Raw genomic sequence first — 20,777 nt, forward strand, 5'->3', positions numbered from 1 at the left:
GTTCCCTTAGAAGGCACTGGGTGGTGATAGGGTTCTCTTAGAAGGCACTGGGTGGTGACAAGGTTCTCTTAGAAGGCACTGGGTGGTGACAGGGTTCTCTTAGAAGACACTGGGTGGTGACAGGGTTCTCTTAGAAGAGACTGGGTGTTGACAGGGTTCTCTTAGAAGACACTGTGTGGTGACAGGGTTCTCTTAGAAGGCACTGGGTGGTGACAGGGTTTCCTTCTATTATTCTGGGTCTGGGAGTAATCTAGTGCTCTTCTCCTCCTGAGGACTCCGATGGGGAACAGGAGAGACGGCCGAGTGCAGAGGTCGTGTCAGAGGCTGAGCCTGCTACAGAAGATGGTGAGGATCCGTGGATTCTGGTCCATCTAGTTTACAATACCTCTGAAACTCTGTGCACCACGAAGTACCCATCGTTAATGATTCATCATCAATCCTGTGTACTGTGTCGTTACGCTCTGTCGTCCTCACGTCGTCCTCACGTCGTCCTCACGTCGTCCTCACGTCGTCCTCACGTCGTCCTCACGTCGTCCTCACGTCGTCCTCCTGTTTTCCCCAGAGAACATGTCGGGCTGCTGCATCGTGACTGAGAGCGACACAGACCTGGAGGTGGAGTACCAGGAGAAGGCTGGAGGCCGGAGATCTCTAGGGGCTGACGGAGAGGGGGAGGACGAGTCCCTGTCGGACTCCAACACAGTGAACCAGGACGAGGACTCCTTCAGCATCCTGGATGGAGACAGCCTGCTGGAGGCGGAGGGCCCGCAGCCCGAGATGCCCCCGCTGTTTGTCCACCTCACCTGCTCCGTCAACATGAAGAGCTGCCATGGATCCATGCCCATAACCACACTACCCACCTGTCTGGGTAAGGACACCGCTCTGCTCCTAGTTCCCCTCACACCCTCATAGTCCTCACAGTCCAAACACCCCTTATATTCCTCACACCCTCATAGTCCTCACAGTCCAAACACCCCTTATATTCCTCACACCCTCATAGTCCTCACAGTCCAAACTCCCCTTATATTCCTCACACCCTCATAGTCCTCACAGTCCAAACACCCCTTATATTCCTCACACCCTCATAGTCCTCACAGTCCAAACACCCCTTATATTCCTCACACCCTCATAGTCCTCACAGTCCAAGCACTCCTTAGTCTTCATAGTCTTCACAACCCTCAAAGACGTTGCAGGAGAGCCACTATTAATGGTTTTGAATTAGACCTCAGCTTTTAATAGCTGCAATATTGAGTTTTCTGACACGATAGAACCAATTTACTAGTTCCATAAGTGCTGGCCCTTCCCATCTGGCACTCCTGGCAGATTCAAGCCATAGTATTTCAAGTGTTTTTATAATGCTATTATTGTGTTGAGACATACGCTCAGTAGCCAGTTCTTTAAGGCACTACCTGCTTAGCACCGACGATGAAACCTAGTCCCTTAGGTCTCACATTCTGACCATTCTAATGATCAGTCGATCAGTAACCGAATGCCTCAATGTCTGTCTGTCTGCTCTGTATGGCTAGCCACGCGGCATGACTCACTTCCCGTAGCAGCTATCGGTTTTCCTGAACGGGGGGGCTGTACCTAACAAACTGGCCACTTGGCGTGTACCGTTGCTTTACAGGTGAGGTGATCACGTGTCTAGAGAATGCAGATGCCCTGCAGGCCGTTGATCTGAATGATATGTCTGTGACTCTGGACATCTTCGTTCTCACTCTGCCTCTGGAGATTGAGGCCATGCAGTCAGACTTCACACACAACCGGTGAGGAGTTGACGTCCTACTTTAAAAACGTGGTTTTCATGTAGCCGTTTAAATACACCTGTTCTTGCGTTGCTTTACTAGTGTTCATATGGCAGGGTGGTCTTGGATTGCATTTCACTTGGTTTGATTTGAATGAAAAGATGTGTTTTTCAGTGTCATGTTCCGTTGTGGTTGATCGTTCCCTTTTATTTTTTATTCTGAAATGTCTTCTAACTTTGAAGAACATACTGTGAGTGAATTGTGTAACTTACATTATCATAGCATATTTCCAGACCACTTGAATTATTTCAAATTCTTTTAGGGAAATTATTTTTCTAAATGTAATTTTGACCTCGTCAGTTGTATTGTAATCCGTACATGATTTCATGGGTCGGGCCCAGTTTATAGCTGACCCCAACCCCGGTTTCTACATTGGATCTTTGGCTATAAGGCTGTCGTGTGACCTCTCTCCAGGTACACCTCAGAGAGCAGTGTGTCTCTGACCCGTTCTCCTGGCCAGCCTTCTTCCTACCGCTCTGATGAGGAGCTAATGGGCAACCTGGACGGTCTACGGGGATTAGGGGGTGATGGGTGAGTGTCCAGGAAGGACCGGGGACTATTAGTCCAGTCTCAGATCCGTTTGATCTGTAGCCCGCTTCTACGGTGCTTACAGTCCGACACAGCACAAACGGATCCCAAGACCAGGCTACGGGAGCAGGGGACTTAGTGCTCCACCTGAACGATGGAGTCAGCGCTTTCCGTTGTGATACATGTAACCTTTTGTATGTGCTGGCCTTTGCTCGTGCCCTGTGAGTATTTGGGATAGACTGCAGGTTGTTTGAGGAGAAATCCTCTAAAAGGTTCATGTCTTTATTCTGACAGGGTGGGTGGGGACCCATTGTCCATGCTTCCAATGCCTCACAAACTTGCTGTGTTAGCCACCATGGATGAGGTAAGTTCAGTAGCCCTGTCAGGGCCGGTTTCCCAGACCCAGATTAAGCCTAGTCTAGGACTAACAAAACAAGCTCAATTGAGTTTTCTATTGAAGTTGATTTGTTAGTCCTAGGCTAGGCTTAACCTGTGTCTGCGAAACCGGCCCTAATTATTTAAAATAAATTGTGTGTGTTTATTAGTAAATAACGAGTTCAGGAGTTCAACCCCGCCATGTCTCTAACCCCTCTCCCCGTCACAGATACGTTGGCTCCTGGAGGATGAGATGGTGTCATCCCTGCGCCACTCACGGGTCATCACCTCGTCCACGCTACAGAAGGTGTCGGATCACGTGTCCCGCTCCAGCGGGCGTCCCGGCTGCTGCTGTCAGGTCGTGCCCTTGCAGTTCGTCTTCGGCCCTGAGCAGTCCCTGGAGAAGTTCAAAGAGGTATGGCTGTGTAGAGTGGCCGAGAGGGGGTGGCCGAGAGGGGGTGGCCGAGAGGGGGTGGCCGAGAGGGGTGGCCGAGAGGGGGCGGCCGTGAGGGGGCGGCCGTGAGGGGTGGCCGAGAGGGTTGGCCCGAGAGGGGTGGCCGAGAGGGTTGGCCGAGAGGGGTAGCCGAGAGGTCACAACGTGTCTTCTTTCACATGACAACCCATTTTCTCTCCTTTGCTGATCACTTACGTCTGAATTGAGATGGGACTGATACTAAGCCTGGGATCTTCCCCTCCACAGGAGTTCCGCCGGATGTCATTCCCAGGTTACCTTCTGAACGGAGAGTGGGACAACTTCTACTACATGTCTCTGAGTAGACTCCACCCCCAGAGGATACAGGCTGCTAAGAGGCTGTCTGAGAGCACCGTGAACCCTGGGGATACAGGATACTCTCAGCTAACCAATCACTGTCCTGATGGAGACTTCAGCACTAGCGCTCTGTCCAATCCTGACGCATCAGGAAGAGGACGTGACCACGAGGTGGATCGGGTGGGCCCACAATATGAGGTTTGTGGAATTAGTAGTTTATCAATCCTATTTCGTATTTTAGCATTCAAGAAGGACCCTATCCATCCCAATTTTTTTTTTTATCTGAAAAAATGAATTTGGACAATTGATTGTATATAAAATGTAACAGAAAATGTTCAACTGTGTGTAATGTTCTTTCTGTCAAGATGCAAGAAGAAGATCCTACGGTCAGGGCTGTTAGTGAACCGGTGAGTGAGCCGGCCACAGCCCTGGACCCAGGCCACCCCCCAGCCAAACACACCTGGGGTGACACGGAGGAGTGCCCTAGACCCCGCCTGAGTTCAGTGGGAGATGGCTCCACAGCCGCCGGGGAGCAACCCCGTTTGAGTTCTGTTGGGGACTCCACTGGACGACCACAGTGGAGCTCTGTCGGAGTGGAACCGGGACCCCAGGCCAGCACGCCCCGTCTCCAGCCCAGCAACAGCACCGACCGCTCCTCGGAGCATTCCACGCCCCCCAAGACACCCTCCACCACCAGCCTGGCCGAGTGGGTGCAGTCCTCCAGCCACAGTGAGTGTCTGTGTCTTCGGATCCCTCCGACAGCTCTGAATAAGCGTCAGCGATGATGCCGCTGGGCCGTGTTCAGTAGGGAGCAAACGTTTTAAAAACGCAGTGCAGCAGGGAGGCTGACAATGTTGCTGTTTCGCTACGAGGTGAAACTTATATGAGTCTGTGGTGAAGAATGATAGAGCTAATGACTGAAAACATTAGACTTATCGATCATGATGTCATTGTTTTCTAATTGTCTAAGTGTGTGTGTGTGTGTGTGTGTGTGTGCCCACACTGTGTTTTAACGGAAACCAGACTGTGTCCTCCTCTGTCTTCCTGCAGAGGATCATCAGCTGTTTGACAGCGTGTGTGTGTGTGTTTTACGAATCTAGCTGTGTGTAGCAGACACTGACAAAGTGAAGACAAGCTATTGAGGAGTGAACAAGTGTTTAGGTAGTAGGAGTGACTGAATCATCAGCAACACTAGTAGCATGTCGGTTGGCTGAGCTAGCAGTTTTCCAGCGTGTTCAGCTCCGGGCTGTTCTATCCCTCTCCTCCCCAAATCAACAGGCTGCAGCACTCAGCTTAGCTCAGCGCTGACAGACAGAATAATACATGAGATTATCCCCCCCGCCCCGCCACTCTGTCCTCTCTGGGGCACCTTGTTCCAACACCGAGGTGGGTAGCCTCCCAGAGCCTGCCAGGATAGAAGGGGGTGGGCTTGGAGGTCTTGGCTGTGTTTCTGACAGTGTAAGATTGTTTGGCATAGAGATTGGTTAGTGCTACAGCCATGTCTTGTCGGTTAAGTGACTTTGGCCAGTTTGGTTAAGAGAGTGAAATGGCAGCCATGTTGTTGTTTTTAGTATTTTGAGCGCGTCTCCAACCTTTCCCTGAATGACTAAAAAAGCAAAACACAGGATTGAAATGAACCTCAGGTTGTGTTGTATTTTTTGTTAGCTTTCTGGATGTGCATCCATTTCTGCACTGTGCTGTGATATCAGAAAACCCCATACCGCCATTTCTACTGAAAAAGTGTTTTTAACAAAGGTACACATTTTTCAACCACAAAGCTACCGGAAAGAAAGAGCCCACCACAAAAGTGTCAGCTATCACTTAGAGACCGTTATGAAGAAGAAAGTGTCTCTCTCCGAATGTTCAGACAGAAAGCCTGTTGTCACAAGTGTCCGTTAGAGCGACTGCCCAGGTGTTTGTACACATGTAGGCTCTGTCAAACATGGCCCTGGGCTGTGCTGTTAAACCCACCTTCTCTCTTCAGACAACGGGCGGCTGAGGCCCAGCAGAGTCCAGAGTGTGGTCTCCAGTCAAGGCAGCCTGGACTCGGACATGCTGGGTAAGAGACCGAAAACAGTGTTGACGGTGCTGACGATGACGGTGCTGACCTTCATCACGGTGGCGGTGCTGACGACGACAGTGCTGACGACGACAGTGCTGACGACGACAGTGATGACGACGACAGTGATGACGACGACAGTGCTGACGACGACAGTGCTGACGACGACAGTGCTGACGACGACAGTGATGACGACGACAGTGATGACGGAGTTGATAGAGCACCGTTGTTTTTCAGGCTATGACGGTGGCAGCAGCGATTCCGAGTGTGAGGGTCCCACAGTGGATGAGCAGGAGTCCCAGCCCCCGCTGGTACCAGACTTCTGGCTCATCATTAAGGTCCAGCAGGACCGAGTGGAGGTTTTCTCCCACTCCAGGTGAGGGAGGGACACTTATCCTGCCAAGAAACTGCTGCTGCTTTTCAGACATCTTACCTGACACGACTGTTCCGTGCTGTCTCCGTTATTAAACCGCAGCCAAAAGCCCTTTTGCAAATACATCTTGTACGGTCTTACTCAGCCTTGTCATCTTCTCAGATCTACTCAGATAACAAATGTTTTTCAGTAGAAACCTATTAAGATGTACACGTTGTTGGCAGGAGCTTTAGTGAAGGGAAGGAGGATGAAGTCGGGGAGGAGGAGAAAGAGGAGGAAGAGGAGGAGAAGGTGCCAGAGTACTTGCAGCTGCATCAGATGGTGGTGAGGAGGATCGGGGAGATCTGTCGGGTAGTCAATCAGGTAGGTTCCACTCCTTCGTGCGGCTGTTTGAGCCCCGCCTTTCTCACCTGTTCTGATTGGTTGGTTCTGTAGAAGGCTCCAGTTACATTTCCACAGTGGCACATCCCATACAACCAGACTCTGTCGTACATTCTCAGTAGCATGCCAGTGTGGACATTGCAACAGGAAGTAACTCTCCCGGTCTCTCCCCTGTCTCCCCCCTCTCTCTGTCCTCCCTCTCTGTCGTCAGCGTCTACTACTCCAGGACCTCCATGACAGCCATGTTTGTAACTCCCTCCTGGTGGCAGAGAGTGAGGAGGATATCTGGAAGAACGAGTCCCTGTACAGACAGAGGCTGGCCAACTCTGAAGGTCAGTCAGTCTGGGATGCTGACGTTAATATGGGCTTTGATGCGGACAACGCTCAATGACCTTCTACCATTCTAGTTTGAGTGGAACGCTCCGTGTTCCAGTTTCTAAGGCCATGGCTGACATCTCGGGCGAGCGTGCAGAAAAAACATGCGAGCGTCATACGTACGACTTGGGCGTCCCCCAGTACACATCTTAATAACTTCCTGAGGGTCCTCAAGCTCCTGACCGCCCCCGGGTAGTGGACGGTAATCAATACACGGCCGAGGAGAAGAAAACACAACCTTGTATGCAAGGTTACGGGAACGAGCACCAGTGACAGGCCAGTGAAGGATTCCCCCAGACGAGAGCACTGGGGACACTCATTAGATTCACTTCATATTTTATGGCGGCCGTTAAACCAGAATTACCAACTGTAATTTCCTAATATCGCAGATTGTTCCGCTCCAGTGTGTGTGAATGAATTTTCTTCTTTAGAGCGGATAGGCATCAGATAGACGGCTTGTTGTTTGGGAATGAAGTGTAATAACATTGCTATCCTCTGGAATGGGTGGGATGGGTGCCCGGAGCAAAATACATTAGTGGATGCTTCCCCCATTCTTTCCGGTCCTAGTTGTAAAATCATTTTCTCTGTTTGGTGCTGTCTCTCTTTGACTTGTCTGTCTATTAACATCCTTCACCCTCTTCTCTCTCCCTCCTGTTCTCCTTTCTCTCCATCCCTCCTTCCCTCCCTCCTGTTCTCCTTTCTCTCCATCCGTCCTTCCCTCCCTCCTGTTCTCCTTTCTCTCCATCCCTCCTTCCCTCCCTCCTGTTCTCCTTTCTCTCCATCCCTCCTTCCCTCCCTCCCTCCTCCTTTCTCTCCATCCCTCCTTCCCTCCCTGTTTTCCTTTCTCTCCATCCCCCCTTCCCTCCCTCCTGTTCTCCTTTTTCTCCATCCCTCCTTCCCTCCCTCCTGTTCTCCTTTCTCTCCATCCCTCCTTCCCTCCCTCCTGTTCTCCTTTCTCTCCATCCCTCCATCCCTCCCTCCTGTTCTCCTTTCTCTCCATCCCTCCTTCCCTCCCTCCTGTTCTCTTTTCTCTCCATCCCTCCTTCCCTCCCTCCTGTTCTCCTTTCTCTCCATCCCTCCTTCCCTCCCTCCTGTTCTCCTTTCTCTCCATCCCTCCTTCCCTCCCTCCTGTTCTCCTTTCTCTCCATCCCTCCTTCCCTCCCTCCTGTTCTCCTTTCTCTCCATCCCTCCTTCCCTCCCTCCTGTTCTCCTTTCTCTCCATCCCTCCTTCCCTCCCTCCCTCCTCCTTTCTCTCCATCCCTCCTTCCCTCCCTCCTGTTCTCCTTTCTCTCCATCCCTCCATCCCTCCCTCCTGTTCTCCTTTCTCTCCATCCCTCCTTCCCTCCCTCCTGTTCTCCTTTCTCTCCATCCCTCCTTCCCTCCCTCCTGTTCTCCTTTCTCTCCATCCCTCCTTCCCTCCCTCCTGTTCTCCTTTCTCTCCATCCCTCCTTCCCTCCCTCCTGTTCTCCTTTCTCTCCATCCCTCCTTCCCTCCCTCCTGTTCTCCTTTCTCTCCATCCCTCCTTCCCTCCCTCCTGTTCTCCTTTCTCTCCATCCCTCCTTCCCTCCTTCCTGTTCTCCTTTCTCTCCATCCCTCCCTCTTGTTCTCCTTTCTCTCCATCCCTCCTTCCCTCCTTCCTGTTCTCCTTACTCTCCATCCCTCCATCCCTCCCTCTTGTTCTCCTTTCTCTCCATCCCTCCTTCCCTCTCTGCTTCTTCTCCCTCAGACTACAATGCTGAGGAGAGCTACCAGCCACGGGACTACCTAGCGGCCACTATGCAGTTCATCCCCGGCCACTTTGCCTGTGAGGTGGTGTGGCGCACCGTCATCCTCATCCATCCTCGCCTCAAGATGGGACCCAACATGGGCGTGTCCCGGGGTGAGTCCACGTGGCGCTGACGCTCAAACGCTCCTTTGAGATAAAGGCTACACTGCCCATTAATGGGAACTCCTACGGTAAAACGGCTTCTACGGCGACTGAGGCTAATGTGGAAACTGTGAAAATGACCTCTTTCAGTTGCGTTAAAAGGCTCTCTTCCTCTATATGCTAGCCATCCAAGCTCTCCGATCAGTGCTCAACGCCTTGTGTGTGGTGAACCGGAAGAACATGTTTGTCTATCAAGAACGCAACACCAAATCAGTGTTCTACCTCAGGTTAGCTCGGGTTCTCCACCGTAGAACCCCCCCTTTCATAAGTGTTTATATACTTTTGTTCTAAGGAAACGAGTTAAGCATCCCTTTTATACAACGGAAAGTTCGCTTGTGGTCTAAATATTTCTATGGTTTCTCTTTTTCACAGGCTTTCTGAAACATCCCAGCCAGGGAAGTACTCTGATCTGGATGGCAATGTGCACCCCATGTCTCGCTGTTTGGGCCTGTCCCGCAGCCAGGAGCCCCTGTCTTCTGAGGACCTCACGGTAGACTTAAATACCTAGAGTTAAATAGTTTACAGTATCACAAAATAATTAAAGACTAAAGAATTATTGAATTAAAAATCCTGACTTATTCAAGTGAGTTTATTTTAGCTAAGCGTAGTGGAGTGTAAAGAAAAGTAAAAGAAAATGCAGAGTTCATGTCCAGGTGAGGTAAAGAATAAGAGGGACTCTTACCTGTGACAGTCATCCATTGGGAAGAATAAGGGGGCAACTTACCCTGCTAGCTAAACAAAATGCCACTTTCTTAAAAATGCAAATTTTACTAAATAAAAAACAGAATAACTGTCAACTGTTTGTTTCTCTTAAACATGGCCATCTCCACGTATGCTTTTTTCCGCAAACATTGCTTTTTTCTGTTATCAGTTAGACATTGATCTTGGGTGTGATGTCTTCCCCCATGCAAACCTAAGACTGTATCTGCTGTTCTCCACCTGTCAGTGGTTTAGTGGATGGGATGTCCCTGTTAAATTAGGTCAGGGTCTGACAGGAGTGTGCATTTTTCTCTCCATCTGTGCCCAGGGCTCCCGGTCATCTCTGGAAGGGGCTCGGCCGGTGGGACAGGTGGACAAACACATCCTGCTGCTGGTACATGGAGTAGGAAGTGCTGGTAAGAGATGGGAGTCATTTGGGATAAGGGAGAAGTTCAGGGGGCAGGGTGGAAAATGAAGGAAGGTGGTTGAATGATAATGGTTGCTAATTATTAGCATGTGAAGGGGAGAATCCTGTGATCGAAAAGGGAGCTGCAAAATAAGCGCTTGCAGATTGACTGCGTGCATGCTCTTCGGTGAATTTTCCATCCATTAAATGGGCCCCTGTGGTTGTCCTCCAGGGCCGGCAGACTTCACTGGCAAACAGTGGCAGATGAAACAGATGAAATCTCAAGGCATTTTGTTGCAGTACCTCCGACGGCCAGCTAGATGGCACTGTTGCCCTGGCTCCGCCTAGCTTTGCACAGGCTTCATCCATAATGTCGGCTCTATTCCTCTAAAAGTTCCTCTGAGCTTCAACAACAAAAGTGAATTACTAATCTTCCTGTATTTTCCTCCCCACCACAATTGTTCACACCGTTCTACTACTTTATTTATGAGTTCCTTTCTTTACCAAGGGTTAGCGTTGACATTTTCTTGAGGTTTGTGAATGTGTTTCAATGCAGTATTTGTTTCTACGGCTCCAGGAGTCTTGATTTGCATAAATATGGTGTTTCAGAGAAAGAGAAAAAGAGGGAGCTCTAAGGTACCCCCGTGTCAACACTAAAATAAGTCAACAGTGCACAATTAAAAAAAGAGTTGCAGTAGAACTGTAATACCAGATCTGAGGACGGGCTTCTAGTGACGAGCTCTGTTTCACCTGCTTTAAAATCTGTCCTCTACTCGCCTCCTCCCGCTCCTCTGGCCCGATGGGAAAATACTTGACAGGTGAAAACAGTATCTCTTCATTAGGCCGGCTGTCACCTGGTCACTCCTTATTGGTCGGCGGCAAAATGGTGGCGAGGAGAGGATGGAGTTTTTCAGACAGCTGAGAAACAGCGATTGTTTGTGGCCTGTTCTCCTGACCCTTTCCTCCGCCTGGTCCCCCACCGCAGGCCCAGAGATCACAGATGAGCTGGTGAAGGTTTTGAGGAAGCGCCTGGATGAGACCACCCTGGACATTATCACCATAATGCTGGGCAGGAACTGCAAACTCACCCCTGCGGACGTGGAGGTACATTATTTGGTGCATTATCCTCACTATCGCCGCGGTAATGTCGGGAACACTGCTAGAAGGCACGTGTGAAACGCCCTTCTAAACCGTACTCAGGCTAGTAAAGGCAAGTTCTTGACACTGATCTCCCCCAGAACCTAATCTGACGTCACGCACCAGTGAAAGCGGTGACAGACGTGGCCAGGTTTTCTTCTGGTTCTCACATTCCAAGTCGTCCCTCCAGTGTAGACGAGCCATTCCTCTGATCTCTCCGACGTGACGTGAATGTGTCATTATCCTTTTGACGAATCATGATTTCACGGAGGTAGATGAAACACAACGTATGGGTTGGTCCAGAGTGATCCATCTGCCTTTTTGGCCAGTAGTCCCAATTTAGCTACCTCCGCCCCCAGAAGTCCACATGACTCATCCACACAAGGTTTGGTCCTGAAACTCTGGGGAAAAGGCTCCCTAACATGAGCTCCGCCTTACTGAGATGCCTGAACACTGTATCCTGTACACTGTGTTTAGTAGAAATGGGTGAGACGTGTGTTGGTTGAACACCCCTTGATTCCCTCCCCCCCAGTTCATCCAGCCATCAGGTTCTCCGGCCACTGAGGTGATGGAGTTTCATCTGCCGCGGTGCTTCATGCCCTGGACCCCGGCTGTAGCCCACTACCTCAGGCAGAACCTGCTCATCTTCCTCCACATCCCCAAGTACACAGACAGCTACGTGGAACACCACTTCAAGGTAGGCTACACCGCTAGCTACGCGAAACACCACTTCAAGGTAGGCTACACTGCTAGCAGACCGATACGTAGAACCCTGCTAGCCTCACCCTCCAAACAGACCCTCTTCTGGTCCAGCAACTACGGTGTGAAATCAGTCTAGGATCTCTGTCCCTCCGATATTTCCTGGTGGGATTCTGTGACCTGCGTCTGAATGCGCTCGCTGCACGGTGGCTGCGATTTCATTTGGATGTTGTAATAGGCTCTTCAGGGATTGATCTGACTACAGTCTGTGGTGCTGTTACTAGGTGCATGAGCCTTGTTTTGCAGAGAGTGGTCGTGTTAGTCTCTTCTAAAGAGTCACTTTTGTCACCAATCTCAATCTGAAATCTCCTTCCCACTGAAAAGTCCCACCCTACAAACCAATCAATGGTTTGAAATGTAAGATGTGAATGTTTGAGAACAGCCTTTTTTTTATTGGGGGGATTATGTGACAGGAGCGTACCGTACCTCCCATCAGTCTAACTGTTTAAGACGAGGGCCATTTAAATGATGCAGGTGTGGTGTGTTCAGTGCAATTTCCTGTGAAGGAGTTTAGGCTGCATTCAGAAAAAATAGGACAAATCCCCTGATTCATAAAGTACTGACTAAATTGTTTATGAAATCCCCTCTCTAATATGTTTTGAATTTCTCTGTCATGTTTTTGTCATTGGGGCTGATTCTGTCTCTCTCTCTCTCTCACTTCCTCTCTCTCCTCTCTATCCCTCCCCCTTTCTTCCTTCCTTCTTCCCCTTCAGCACTACTTCCATCAGAGCAGTGAGCTTCCTGACTCTGATATCTACCTCTACAATAAGCCTGGAGGCCAAGGGACTGGGGGGAAAGGTAATGAGCTCTAATCTTTCCACTCTCACTCCATCACTGACACTGTCTGTCTCTGCTCTCACTCTATCCCTGACACTGTCTGTCTCTGCTCTCACTCCATCCCTGACACTGTCTGTCTCTACTCTCACACCATCCCTGACACTGTCTGTCTCTACTCTCACTCCATCCCTGACACTGTCTGTCTCTGCTCTCACTCCATCCCTGACACTGTCTGTCTCTACTCTCACTCCATCCCTGACACTGTCTGTCTCTGCTCTCACTCCATCCCTGACACTGTCTGTCTCTACTCTCACTCCATCCCTGACACTGTCTGTCTCTACTCTCACTCCATCCCTGACACTGTCTGTCTCTACTCTCACTCCAATCCTGACACTGTCTGTCTCTACTCTCACTCCATCCCTGACACTGTCTGTCTCTACTCTCACTCCATCCCTGACACTGTCTGTCTCTACTCTCACTCCATCCCTGACACTGTCTGTCTCTACTCTCACTCCATCCCTGACACTCTGTCTCTACTCTCACTCCATCCCTGACACTGTCTGTCTCTACTCTCACTCCATCCCTGACACTGTCTGTCTCTACTCTCACTCCATCCCTGACACTGTCTGTCTCTACTCTCACTCAATCCCTGACACTGTCTGTCTCTACTCTCACTCCAATCCTGACACTGTCTGTCTCTACTCTCACTCCATCCCTGACACTGTCTGTCTCTGCTCTCACTCCAATCCTGACACTGTCTGTCTCTGCTCTCACTCCATCCCTGACACTGTCTGTCTCTACTCTCACTCCATCCCTGACACTGTCTGTCTCTGCTCTCACTCCATCCCTGACACTGTCTGTCTCTGCTCTCACTCCATCCCTGACACTGTCTGTCTCTGCTCTCACTCCATCCCTGACACTGTCTGTCTCTGCTCTCACTCCATCCCTGACACTGTCTGTCTCTACTCTCACTCCATCCCTGACACTGTCTGTCTCTACTCTCACTCCATCCCTGACACTGTCTGTCTCTACTCTCACTCCATCACTGACACTGTCTGTCTCTACTCTCACTCCATCCCTGACACTGTCTGTCTCTACTCTCACTCCATCACTGACACTGTCTTTCTTTACTCTCACTCCATCCCTGACACTTTCTGTCTCTGCTCTCACTCCATCCCTGACACTGTATGTCTCTGCTCTCACTCCATCCCTGCCACTTTTTGTCTCTACTCTCATTCCATCACTGACACTGTCTGTCTCTACTCTCACTCCATTCCTGACACTGTCTGTCTCTACTCTCACTCCATCCCTGACACTGTCTGTCTCTACTCTCACTCCATCCCTGACACTGTCTCTCTCTACTCTCACTCCATCCCTGACACTGTCTCTCTCTACTCTCACTCCATCCCTGACACTGTCTGTCTCCACTCTCACTCCATCCCTGACACTGTCTGTCTCTACTCTCACTCCATCCCTGACACTGTCTGTCTCTACTCTCACTCCATCCCTGACACTGTCTGTCTCTACTCTCACACCATCCCTGACACTGTCTGTCTCTACTCTCACTCCATCCCTGACACTGTCTGTCTCTACTCTCACTCCATCCCTGACACTGTCTGTCTCTGCTCTCACTCCATCCCTGACACTGTCTGTCTCTGCTCTCACTCCATCCCTGACACTGTCTGTCTCTACTCTCACACCATCCCTGACACTGTCTGTCTCTACTCTCACACCATCCCTGACACTGTCGGTCTCAGTCTCTTCATCTCTTTTCCTATCTATCACCCACATCGACACGTTGATTTGTATCCCGTTAAAGTGGGCATTGCCGACCTGATAGTGTGTTTAATTAAATAATTCATCAGAGGCTAGTGTGTGTGTGTGTGTGTGTGTGTGTTTGTGTGTAAGCTGCTGACTTGGAGGTAGTGATATAACTGCTTGTGCTGACAGCCTCTTTCCCTATTTATACTTCCCACTGTATTAAATAAACGAGCAAATTATCACAGTACTGCCTTGCCTTGCATAGCTAATAAATACTAAGCGGATTTCTCCTGTTCTGCTAAGATACTACTGCTACAGAATGTTAATTTCTCTGATGAGTGCCACAGTCGTTCTCTCAAGGTCACTGGATCCAGACTCTCCAACTTCCATATTGTCTCTTGGAAGAAAACCTTGAGCTGAATTTTCTTTGCCAATTGTAATGTTTTACACGTTTTGGAAGCGGCCACTCTGATCAGTGTACTGCCATTATTTAACTCTCGGATCAAGAAATTCTATTCTAAATGTGGGAATATAGTTAATGGAAAAATGCACATGATTATTCACCTTTTATGGAGATGTTTTGGAGGTTTTAACTGTACAACAGTAATATGTGGTGTGTTGGTTAGTCGTGGTAACTTGGTTGGCAAAAAATGACACTCCATTTGAATGAATGGCGGTTTGGTACTGCTCTGTTGGAGGGTTGGATATTCTCTCTCTTTTGACTGTCACGTGCCCATCTGTGCCAAGCAATCGTGTGTGTGTGTCTGTGTGTGTTTGGTGTGTGTGTGTGGCCCCCTGTCAGACCTGATTACACAATATTCAGACAGCACTCTGGCTACCCTGTTTATTATATAGAGTGTTGACAGCTGTAATGAATTACACATTTTCTCCGGTATTTTCCCTCCTGCATTCCTTTCGTTATAAATAATGTTTAAAAACCGCTGGGATGTATTAGTTGCTGATATCTCACTTTAACCGACCTCTTTCTGCAGTGGTGTACTCTAAGTACCAAGGCTGATGTTCATTCAAGACACTTTTTTCCCCACAGAATGCAACAACTCATGCTTTGCATTCATTTCCCATGTTTTTAATTGCTGCTATGGGAGGGTCTGACTTTCTCTCATTAATTTGAAGTGTTGCACAACAAGGTGCTGAAGTCATTTGATATTATTTGATCCCTGCCCGGTGTGAGGTAATTATGTCAGGTGCAGACGGCTCCTCAGACAGGCTGAGCAGCGTTTTGGCAGAGCTGGAAGGTGCTTTGTCTTGCACTGTTGTATTCCACTGTCAGCTAATTAAGAAACTATTTTCTAATGTTAGCCACATTAATCTTGTAGAAAGGCAGAGACCAAAATATACATTTCTGCTGTGCTTGAATACCAAGAAACTTGGGTCGGTCTGTTATTCCATCTCATGAAAATAAAAGACAAATAGTTGTTTTGTGGATTGCAGACAGATGCATTTTCTATCACACATAGCTGTGCACCAAAGCTTTGCAACAAGTAGCTAATATTTTTTTTGCTGAAGTTGTAGTAATGTCAGTATAAGGACATGAAGGAAGGCTGTAGAGTGGCAGGCTAGCAGAGAATCCACTGGTCATGTGCTAGATGAATGAAATGAATGCTTAACTGATGAGAAGTAAGGAGAGTCAAAAACCACAGATGATTTAGAGTGTTTTAAAACAGGAAATGTTGGTTATACATAATTTCTGTTGGTGATTTGATATTTCAACATTGGGGAGATCTTACTGTGTCTATACTGTGTCACAGCCAGACCAAGGTTTGCCTCCTGTCCATGGATTAACCCAGGGGTCCAACAGAGGCTGACCAAATTGGCAAGTTCTGTCCGGGGGTGGGGCTTAGTAATCAAATATGCTTCCCTTGCCAGAATAAGCTTGAGGCGCCTTTCCAATAATTACAAAGATTCCTGTTCTGGTGACATGATGATTGATGAGAGGCTGGCGTTAAAAATATTACTGTTATCTGGAATAATAATCTCATCAAGTGTCCTAGAGTGGGGACATTTGGTATTTAATGAGACGTTTTTTCTGACCTGTTACAAGGTGCAAACATATCCGTGTTCCCCTCTGGACTGAACTGAGCATTTGTGTAAAAGTGTGTTCTCCCCAGCGTATTTTTCAAAAGCTTTTATTGCACGTTCACAGATCCACTGCCAGCCATGATTGGCTGGAGGACCAAATGTTAGTGTCAGGACAGGGATGTCCCTCTTACCCTTTAAGAAGCCAAACGCAGCATCTCTGAGTCATTGGAAATAATCAAGACCTCTTCCTCGCTCATCCAAGTAAAGTGGTCTGGTAAAATACCGCAGTAATACTCTCAGGGAACCAGGGTTACGGTCGTAATCTAAAGTTATATTTTAAGTATTCGTATAAATATTTCACTGTGGGATTATTTTAATAATTGCCCTGGGTGTGCCCCTCTAATGATATGACACGTAAAACAGTATGCACCAGGGTTAGTGCAGTGACATCGACCCTATAAAACTTGCAAATAAATGAGGCGAAGCCCAACTTGCTGCTGAGAAAATAGCCTGGACGGATATGCCCTTTAGCAGAGCCCAAAAGACCTCATAGAGGTTGGTATTGAGAGCCCTCACTGCTGTGGTGACTTTTAGACCTTTCTGTCAAGCATGACTGGAAACGTGTACGCTTAAAAGTGTGGACCAATGAAGATTACAAAAAAAAGTCTCGTTCGGGTGTAGATTAGGGAACCTCCAGGGATTTGACAGGGGCTTCTGGGTTAGCCCAATTCCCTCCATATCAACGCTGTCCAACGCCGGGGTCTCGTAGGTGAAAGGTGTGGTGCTGGGAGACTCTGCCGGGCGTTCCAGGAAGACTTTGGTCAGCCTCCTAACCTCCTTACAGGATGTGGTGGTTTCTGGTACTGAATTAGGCCAGGACATATCCAGTTTCCCTGTAGTAGGTTTGCAGATCCACTGCCTGGGTGGACGGATGTCACCCCACCTGACCCTCTAGTGTCCAGTCCCCCTGCTGGGGGTTTGGCAGCTGGGCCGGAGTGAATGAAAGGGCTGGGTTAACTACCTTGCTCAGGGGACAGTAAGATAGATTAGTCAACATGCCGGGTAAGGGATTCGATCAAGCAACCTTCATGTTTACTGGTTAGTTGCTTTAACCACTAAGCTACCTGCTGCCTCAAGTCGTTGCAAGAGTTTTCCTGCAGTGTACGAATGTCGTTGAGTTTATCACCACAGCTGGTGCCAGCCAGATCTCCAGAATTCCCTGCTGTGATTTCATCACCTTCAAGTGTGCTGTAGGGGAGGGTGGGCTCGGTTTCCACGTTCTCAAAGATGTCTTAGTGTAAAGACTACTTCACCCACGCTCTAGCACGGTGGATTTCCAGACTCCTGCAACTAGCATTTCTGGAAAGGTTATCTGAATGTTGTAATGAATTACGTTATCTCACAGGCTTCCCTCACTCCTCGTCAGTTTATCAGTTTACAAGATAGTATACCTGATACATAAGCAGCTGATATACAATCTGGCCTTCCTATGGAGCTGAGGAGAAACACTTCTCATATTGTATCTGTTGTTTGCAGAAAGTAGAATTCCGAGCTTGTCTGCCTGCCTGTCTGTCTATCTGCTTGTCTGTCTGTCTGTCTGTCTGTCTGTTGACTCAGGTACCATGTCGGATCTCGTTCAGCACCTCTTACCACCCTCTCAGTTCCAAGGTATCACATGTTCTAAATCTATGGCTCCCTTGTTTTCCACTCCGCAGCCCTTCCCTGTGTACAGTAGAGCCCTCCACTGGCCAAGCAGGCTGCTTCTGTTCTTTGCCTAATTTTCCCTACAGCTTCGTTTGGCAGCGCTTTACTTGTAAGATCGACTGGCTCTTTGTAAGTAAATTGGCTGTACTTCAACAGCAGTGGTCTTTAATATGGCCTGGATTGCCGTTTTGAGTTACCCTTTGCTCTCAGCATGACTTTTTAAGTGGTGTGCACAGTGACGTGACTGTTCCTTTTTTCATTAATGGAGTGCAGTAAAGGGCCGGTACCACTGCATTTAAAGCTTCAGTGTGTTCTTGACTAGCTTTGGTCTCGGTTATAATGGCTTCCGCAGTCCATCAAAAGATGTCACTCAATAAGAAACAGAATGGAAAATAATCGCGTATAAGAATGTGTGCATTAGTTTAATTGCATCCAGCTAATTTAATGGTTTCCAATTAGCCTGTGATATTTACAGCTGATGAGACTTGTCCCGTGAGAGATGTATTGCAGGCTCGTTAAACACCGGGATATTGCAATGTACTCATGCGTACTGGAATCATTCTGTTGAGGAGAACTAAAGAACGTTTTTTTTCGCTCATCTTGTCTATAGAAAGGATACCTTTAGGACTGGGGACTCCAATGCATTGTAAGAAATGCAATCATATCTAAAGACATACAAATGTTGTTAAAAAAAATTGCTTTACGGCTGAGACGTTTACTGCACTCCTGTCTGTCTGTCTGTCAGTCAAGTCTGTGTGACTGTAATTTTTTTAAAGAAAGGCTCCAGAGTCCAGGCTAACCTTAAAGTAATTGACTGCCTGCCTGCCTGGCTCCAGGCCTGCAGCATATTGCTGTGGCCTTGTCTTGTAGATGGATCCCCATCAGTTCTAAATCCTTCCGTATTTTATTTTTTTGGCTGCCACCATTACGGATCCGCGGTAGCAATCAGTTGCTTCATTGCTCTGGCTGACACAGGCAGCCGTCACAGAAACTGGACAGCCTGTCACAGTCCGCGTCCCAAATAGCATTCTATATACTTGTATAACAAGTGCTCTGTGGGCTTGCAGGTGACGTGTGCATCTCACAGGTGAGGGAACAGGCAGTCGGTCAGACCTCATAAACCCCCCCCCTTCCAAAGTAGCTAAAGCCAAATGGACTGAAGTCCCCTTAAAGTACAAAAGGGCAAATCCATCAAGTCATTGGCTCTGACTGCGTGGCTCGGTCATCAGAATGCACCAGCCCGTACTGGCAGTGGAGGTGGACGAATCTTCAGGATAGAAATAGCAGCACCTGATAATAAGTGTGCTTAGTGGTTTGAATGACATGCGCCTGCTTTGTTGACTAATTTACCACACTGGGCCCACACGCTCACACACACACACACACACACGTTGTGGGAAGCGCAGGCACGGTGTGTTACTGTAGAAGACGGCTGTGTGTGTTGCTGATTTATTCCAGGTGATTTGTGTAATGTGTCTCTGTCTCCTGCCTGCCAGGTACAGCAGCCCATCAGTCAAGCTCTCCACGCATGGCTCTGCCCACTAATGGTGCATGCTAATAGCCGTAGCCCTATCAAACCAAACACGGGCCCAGGAAGAGCCGCTGGATTGTTTTTTAATGTAGGTGTTTTGTATGGGTGAGGGATGGCCGTACGGTTTTGTGATAGTGAATAGCTGAAGCAAGGGGCGATGAGGAGAATCAGAAGACGGCACTACCCGGGTTTGTGTGTTGGCATGGAACGACCACTGTGTTTTAGGGTTTTTGGTTTAGTTCAACGTTTGCAGGTAGAGAATTGATGCAGGACAATGAGCAATAATCTATAGGTTAGTGACACAAATCGTTGTTGGTCATTCATGAACTCCAAAACTGTATTTAATTGCATTTGGAGTTTGGATACAAGAATAATGCACACTTTGTAACTTGATGGACCATACAAATAAAATATACAAACACCACCATCTTAAGTCGTTAAATTATACTTCTACCTGCTCTTCTCATCTCACATGCTTATTTGTTGGTTTTTTAACTGATTGATTTGATCTCTTCAGGCATTGCCTGTATTGCCCTGTCGTTCGTGGATGCCCAAGGCTGCCCCCTGCAGGTTTCTGCCCAGGACTGCGCCCCAACACCCAGAGGGAATGCTTCCACTATCCTGCTACAGCCGGACCAGTTTGACGCCATGACTACTGTCACCAAGGTGGACTCCAACAACATGTGCTCAGGTAAAGCCTTGGGGATCAGGGTCGGTGTTAACACAGTTGCAAAATGTTTCTTATTGGAAAGAGAATTCCTTTGTGGATGATGAACATGACCCAGCCAGGATAGCCTATTAGCGATTGAATTAAATCTATTTTGCACTTGAGAATATTTGAAAAACGTTGTCAAACTCATACATCTTACAGCACTATTCCACAAGATGAATTTATTCATAGACAGAGCAATAACTTAGACGTAATTGTCTCACTTTGGAATTAAGTACCACAGCACCTTGGATATGACTGCTAAATCAGTCTGAATAATAGCAGTGATTGCATAATGTTACAAGGGGTTTGAATTCCCTTTTATTATTTTGACTGATCTTCTGATTTTAAATGTAATTACATTTTCTGTACAATAGAAAATACCCCCAAAATTATTTCAGACATATGGTTAAGGACTTTAATTGGGAACTGTTATTTATGCATTTTGGTTTGAAGAAATTTAATTTATTCTGAGCGTAAAGGGAGCCTGGTCTTGTTATCCAAGGCATTGTAAGGTGTTTGTGTCGGGACAGTCATTTGAGGCCCAGTGCCTATTTCCACTCTCCTGGGCTCAGCTCTACTGAGCTATTACACAATCACCATTAATCAGATGTGCTCCTCCACACTAGCCTGATCCCTGTTCCTGCTGCTTAACCGACTGGCCG

At 48.2% G+C, this 20,777-nt stretch overlaps 1 protein-coding gene across 2 annotated transcripts in view; it reads left to right on the forward strand.

The window, feature by feature from the left end:
• The window catches only part of szt2 (SZT2 subunit of KICSTOR complex), an 83,331-nt gene that overhangs the window by 22,813 nt on the left and 39,741 nt on the right, over positions 1–20,777 (forward strand). For both annotated transcript variants that reach the window (XM_034293918.1, XM_020049067.3), the window contains 20 exons: positions 273–345; positions 563–865; positions 1,625–1,763; positions 2,217–2,333; positions 2,625–2,694; positions 2,935–3,120; positions 3,406–3,672; positions 3,840–4,203; positions 5,459–5,533; positions 5,771–5,909; positions 6,131–6,269; positions 6,499–6,619; positions 8,389–8,541; positions 8,714–8,816; positions 8,962–9,079; positions 9,617–9,704; positions 10,680–10,798; positions 11,364–11,528; positions 12,304–12,388; positions 19,921–20,094. In XM_034293918.1, the coding sequence (XP_034149809.1) occupies positions 273–345; positions 563–865; positions 1,625–1,763; positions 2,217–2,333; positions 2,625–2,694; positions 2,935–3,120; positions 3,406–3,672; positions 3,840–4,203; positions 5,459–5,533; positions 5,771–5,909; positions 6,131–6,269; positions 6,499–6,619; positions 8,389–8,541; positions 8,714–8,816; positions 8,962–9,079; positions 9,617–9,704; positions 10,680–10,798; positions 11,364–11,528; positions 12,304–12,388; positions 19,921–20,094 (2,998 nt within the window). The remainder of the gene's footprint in view (positions 1–272; positions 346–562; positions 866–1,624; positions 1,764–2,216; positions 2,334–2,624; positions 2,695–2,934; positions 3,121–3,405; positions 3,673–3,839; positions 4,204–5,458; positions 5,534–5,770; positions 5,910–6,130; positions 6,270–6,498; positions 6,620–8,388; positions 8,542–8,713; positions 8,817–8,961; positions 9,080–9,616; positions 9,705–10,679; positions 10,799–11,363; positions 11,529–12,303; positions 12,389–19,920; positions 20,095–20,777) is intronic.

This window comes from Esox lucius, chromosome 8 (genome assembly GCF_011004845.1).
Source record: "Esox lucius isolate fEsoLuc1 chromosome 8, fEsoLuc1.pri, whole genome shotgun sequence".
NCBI lineage: Eukaryota > Metazoa > Chordata > Actinopteri > Esociformes > Esocidae > Esox > Esox lucius.